This window comes from Dermacentor silvarum, chromosome 7 (assembly GCF_013339745.2).
Source record: "Dermacentor silvarum isolate Dsil-2018 chromosome 7, BIME_Dsil_1.4, whole genome shotgun sequence".
NCBI lineage: Eukaryota > Metazoa > Arthropoda > Arachnida > Ixodida > Ixodidae > Dermacentor > Dermacentor silvarum.
Window position 1 is genome coordinate 8818157 of NC_051160.1, and position 6172 is coordinate 8824328.

Genomic DNA, 6172 nt, shown 5'->3' on the forward strand with positions numbered 1-6172 from the left:
CACGCATGCGCATTTGTTCACTCCCTCTTGCTCTGCTGTCAGAATAAATCAGTTTAAGTTCAGCGCCTGACCTATCGTTTCCTACTTTTCTTACCAAGTCTTTCTTTTCTGTTCGCGCAACTATGCTTTCGTCAGATGTCAACCAACTCGCTCAGCACCAAGTTCTACTCTGCTACATTTGTCGAATGGCCGTTGTGGGTTTCCAGTGCTTTAGAACACAGTGCAGTGCAAGCCCAAAAGGGCATTTATTGCACGTTCATACAAGTATGCTAGCTAGCCGAGCTACACACAAGAAATGAAACATGTCGAGGAATCGACGAGGTTCCGTTCGGCACCCCACGATTAAGTACGCCTGATCGCTCGAGTTCTCGCTCGAGCGAGTAGCGTTCGCCCCATAGGTCGGCAGTGTGGGAGAACACTCACACTCACCATAATTTTTTCCAGGCCCCGCACTCACTCACGTTCACACTCACCTCCACTCACAGCACTCACTGGCGCTCACTCGCACTCACCCCTTTGAAATGAGTGCGAGTGTGAGTGAGTGCACTCATGAGTCACTGTGCCGATCTATACCGCTCACAATTCGTGTATATTCACAACGAAGCTTCCAATTTAGCACCTGTTGCATCGGGAGTGCGCCAAGGCAGTGTTTTGGACCCAGGTTTATTTTTAATATACATAAAAGATTTGCCTTCCCGATTACATGGTAACATCCGTCTATTCGATGACTATTGTATTTCGCACCGCGAAATTAATCACAGTGATAATCACCATATACAAAATTATGTCTGGCAAACTGCGGGCGCCAGAAGAGCTGGCGCCAAATCGCGGGCAGCTAATCCGAACGCCGTGGCAACACCTTCTGCTCCCCGTAGCAACAAGTCTAGTGGCGCGGCGCTGAAGTCCAAGATTATTAGGGCAAGCCGAATGCCGATTCTTCCCAAAGAAGACATGAAGATTGTTATTAGACCAAGAGGTAAACTGGATATTTCCAAAATTGGAGCGGCTACGGTGGCTGACGCAATACTTGCAGCCGCCGGCCTCAGCCAGGATGAGCTCTCACAAGACACTCTGTGCCCGAACTTACAGCAAAACATCATGGTGGCCAGCACTCCTAGACGGGAGAATGCCGACCGATACGGCCGTATCAAGCAAATCCTCATCTCAGGCAAGGTCCACGAACTCTGCGCGTACGAGACAGCCCCGCACTCCACGTGCAAGGGGGTAATACGTGGTATACCGTTACAAGACAACCCAGCGACGATAGATGGCAAGATTGTTAACCAGAAGAACCCTCTAGCACTGGCAGCCAAGAGAATCGCTCAGACCGGGACCGTCATCATCGCCTTTGACGGGCACCGGGTACCGAATTTTGTCAGGTACGGAACGCTCTTGATGAAATGTTCCCTATATGTAAAGCAAGTGGACGTATGCCACGCCTGCGGAAGACTCGGGCATCGCGCCGATGTCTGTCCAACACCGAGCGACGTCGTCTGCCGGGGATGCGGAATGCCAAACCCCGATGAGCAGCACCAATGCACCCCAAAATGCAAGATCTGCGGAGGTCCGCACCTTACAGCGGGTAAAGAATGTGCGCATAGATTTAAGATGCCGTACATCGTTCGTCGACGACGCTTCGAGCGTGCCAGACAGCAAGAGCAGCTCCCAACGCCATCGATTGTTCGATCCTCCGATCCGCGGGCATCATCCAGCCCCAGCGTTAGGGGCAGAAGACGCTCGCGCTCGAGAGGCCGATCCACAAGCCGACGGGTCTCCAGAAGTCGCTCTGCCTCAAGATCGCGACCCATGTCGCATTCTCCAGCGCGCTCCAGCTCTACAGGCCGCTCCAAGTCCGGCACCGGGAGCGACTCGTCCAACAGGCCACGATCCAAGACCCCCACCGGCGGTAAAGGCAAGTCCTCTCTAACGTGGGCCGATAGGGCCCGTGGCAACCAAACGCAGGCGTCCAACTCCCAGGACTCGCATGACCCGCGTCTCACGAACGAGCTCGAAGAGCTTAGGCGTGCCAATGATAGTCTTAGGAAAGAAAACGCTCAGTTCAAGCGTGAAATCAGTCGGCTAGCCGCCGAGATGGCCGAAATATATATACGAAGATTGGCGCTAACACCGCCAGCTCCTCAGCCCGCCGCTATGGACACGGCGGAGGCCCCGCCCAAGACAGTTGCAGTGAAGCGTCGCGCCCTGGATGACTCGAGGGGAGACGAGACGGTAGACTCCTTTCGGAGCTCAAGAATGCCATCTCCAACATACAGACAGGTCTCTCTCACGTACAAGAAATGATCGCGCACCCCCAGCTAGGCCTGGTCGCCCTCAGCGCGAGAATACTTAGGCTGGAGGGGACAAGCCACGGATTTTTGCCAAGCACATCGACAGCACAAGTCTCAAACTTGCACAGCGTTATTGCCCCACCGACGAAGGGTGCCATCCTGGAGGCGGCACTTTCGCAATCCATCCCCAAGCCCAATCATGGATAACGGAACTAACGTCATAACAATGTGGCAGTGGAATTGCGCAGGGTTTGTCAGCAAACGGGCGACCCTGCGGCAATACCTAAAAAGCGTAAAGGACAAACCCCAAATAATCGCCTTGCAAGAAACGATCACATCACCACCCATCAAGCTCCCCGGTTTCCTAACGGTGGCTTCCACTGAAGGGGGAAGGGGGGTCGCTACTCTGGTCAGTAAAAAGTTCACGTGCATTCAGCGAGACCTCGGTCCTGCGGACAATGGGGTCGAGTACGTCATGACCGAACTCCTTGTCAACCCCCCTAAGCGGCGCTTAAGAAGAAATAGTATCTTCATACTCAATGTTTACTGCAGACCTAGCGTTCACAGAGCCAGGGTTGGTGGTATTCTTGAGAAGGCTGTTCATTTTGCCGGCTGTCAACCTCTAGTTGTCATGGGGGATTTCAATGCCCAGCATCAGGCGTGGGGCTATCGCACCAATACGAAGAAGGGTAGATACATATGGCATACGGCAACGGAGGAAGATCTTACGCTGGTAACCGATAAAGACTTTCCGACAAGGAGAGGGAACTCGGTGTGCCGAGATACGACTCCGGATCTCACCTTTGTCAAGAACCTGGAAAACGTCAAATGGACCAACACAGCCATGGACCTCGGTAGCGATCATTGCATCATTGAAGTGGTCATCAAGGTTGCCCGTAACAAGACGAGGACCTTTAAGTTCACTGACTGAGACTTGTTCCGAGCCAACCGCTCCGAGCGCGTCCTCACCCAGGATACGGACCTAGACTCTTGGTGCGACGGGATAAAAGAGGATGTGGCTAGAGCCGCCAAGGAGGTGACAACCGATCTGGAGGTGGACAGGATGGACAGTAGGCTCGCGCATCTGTTGGAAGCCAAGCAGGCACTGCTCGCGCGATGGAAGACTCAGCGCCATAACAGAAGACTACGCAAGAAAATTTCCGAAATCAACAGTACGATAGAGGCTCATTGCAAGGTGCTATGCAAGCAGCAATGGGACGAGCTGTGCGACTCGATGGAGGGCCACCTCAAGACGGGTAAAAGCTGGCGACTCCTCAGGCACCTACTGCACGATGGCAACACCAAGTCCAATCAGAAGAGAGCTTTGGTGAAAGCTGTCCATTTGGCCACCGACTCGACTCCAGATGAGGCGGTCACGGAGCAGCTCATAGACAAGTACCTGGCGGCCACGGACGATCCAATGCCCCCCCCCCAATTTCCCGAGTACGAAGGGCGCGACGCGCCATCGATGGACGAGGATTTTACCGTGGCTGAGGTCAAGCGGGTTCTCGCATCCCTCAACGGCAGATCTGCGCCTGGGCCCGACGGGGTAACCAACAAAATGCTGAAGCATCTCGACGACGACTCAATCGAGTTTCTTACAGACAGGATGAATGAAATCTGGCGCAGCGGCCACATTCCCAAGAGCTGGAAAAGCAGCCTACACAGTCCTCATACCCAAGCCAGGCAAGGCGTCCGAGCATCGACAATCTAAGGCCCATCTCCCTGACGTCATGTGTAGGGAAGATGGCCGAGCACGTCATGCTTAACCGCCTCACTGACCACCTCGAGTCTAACGAATGCTATACTAACAACATGATTGGCTTTCGGTCGGGGCTCTCGACTCAGGACGCCATGAGGCTGATCAAGCATCAGATCATTGACTCCACCTCCGCGGACACTAAGGCAATTCTCGGCTTGGATTTAGAAAAGGCCTTTGACAACATATCGCACGCCTTTATTCTCAAGAGCCTGACAGAGCTTGACGTCGGCAAGCGGGCGTACAATTTCGTGCGCTCCTTCCTTTCCTCGAGGTCCACTAGACTCAGGATTGACGAGTTTTTGACCCACGAAATTCAGCTTGGGCCAAAGGGAACACCTCAAGGAGCGGTGATCTCCCCGACGCTGTTCAACATCTCCATGATCAACCTGTAGAAGGCCTTGAACAAGATCCCTAACATTAACCACACGATCTACGCGGACGACATCACCATCTGGTGTCCCAGCGGATGTGAGGGTCAGATCGAGGGTGCTTTGCAAGAGGCCATCGATGTGACGGAGCGGTATCTCATCCCCACTGGGCTAAGGTGCTCGCCCACCAAATCCGAGCTGTTACTCTACAAGAAGAGGCCCAGAGGTGGTTCTCACCGGTCCTGGAAGCCAGCAACGGAGAGCCACATTACGTTATTCACTGGTAACGGCTCCCCAGTTCCGCGGGTGGACACTATCAGGATCCTAGGAATGTTTATCGAGTCTAACGGGGCCAATGGAGCCGCTGTCAAACGCATTTGTTCCAAGACCGAAAGCGCCCTCGGACTGATCCGAAGAATCGCCAACAGGTACCGCGGAATCAGGGAGGACAATCTGATCCGGATTATCCACGCATTTGTGCTATGTCACCTCGCTTATTCGGCGGCTATGCACAACTGGCTGGTGTCGGAGCGCAACAAGATCAATGCCCTAATCAGAAGAGTATTCAAGCTTGCCCTTGGCCTTCCCGTCCGAACGCACACAGAAGACCTCCTCAAGTTGGGCATCCACAACACGTTCGAAGAAATTGTTGAAGCCCAAGAGTTTTCTCAGTTTGTCAGACTGTCCGGCACCCCAGCGGGCCGAGCCATACTTGGCATGCTGGGACGTAACCCCACGGTCATTGGTCCCGACGCTGTGAAGCTGCCCAACAACATAAGATCCAAGATTTCCATACACCGGATGCCACGCAATATGCATCCGAGCTACAACGAAGGACGAAGACGAGCCAGGGGTAAAGCTTTGCTCGCCAGTGCCCGCTTGGACAAGGATCGAACATGCTTCGTAGACGCTGCTTCGTACGCTCAAGAACAAGCCTTCTCCTCAGTGGTCATCAACTGTGATTCGAAAATCATCAGCTGTGCTACCATCCGCACTTCTAGTTCCAGCGTTGCAGAACAGGTTGCCATCGCTCTTGCATTGACGGACGATATACATGACACAATTTATTCAGACTCCAAGACCGCTATCAGGGCCTTCCAGATGGGAATGGTGGCTCCCCAGGCCCTACGTATCATCCAAAACGCCAAAGACCTCAAAGATCACTCATTGGCCTGGTTCCCTGCGCACCTTGGAAACATTGAAGGTGCCTCGCTCAACCCCAACGAGGAGGCACACTCGGCTGCACGAGGTTTGACTGACCGTGCGCCGGGTAATGCGTCCTCTCTAGGGCGACCCGAGCCTCTCTGCTCATACAACGAGATATGCAAGCACAATTACTTATCAAGAAGACTTCTGCCTCTGCCGCACTCCTCACTGTGCAGGGCCCAGGCAGTGACTCTCAGACTTCTACAAACCAGCACTTACCCAAGCCCTGCAGCACTGCACACAATGTACCCCGAACGGTTCCCAAGCCCGGACTGCCCCCTGTGTGGTGGTTATGCGGACTTCGAGCATGTCCTGTGGGGCTGCGCATTTGCCGGTCCCCCTTTCACCCAAGAGGAAATGATGATGCTTATTAAGGCCCAGGATCAGACCTCTCAAATCCTGGCAGTCCAGAGGGCCCGCGAGAGGGCCATCAGGTTTGACCTGATGGTCCCCGAGTGGGCCTAGCCAGGTGACGTCGAGTTTACTCGCGTCTATTGTGGACCCAATAAAGTTCACACACTCACCTCACTCACTCACTCACTCACTCC

The 6172-nt window shown here is 53.9% G+C and overlaps 1 protein-coding gene across 1 annotated transcript; it reads left to right on the plus strand.

Annotated features, from left to right (window-relative positions):
• The first annotated feature begins 927 nt into the window (after window positions 1-927).
• On the plus strand, window positions 928-2301 carry LOC119458440 (uncharacterized). Its single transcript, XM_037720278.1, has one exon. It carries the CDS (start codon window positions 928-930, stop codon window positions 2299-2301), a length of 1374 nt encoding a protein of 457 aa, XP_037576206.1.
• Window positions 2302-6172: the final 3871 nt, after the last annotated feature.

Coding starts and splice junctions, on each gene's coding strand:
- LOC119458440 (XM_037720278.1), top strand. CDS start 928: ATGCCGATTCTTCCCAAAGAAGACATGAAGATTGTTATTAGACCAAGA.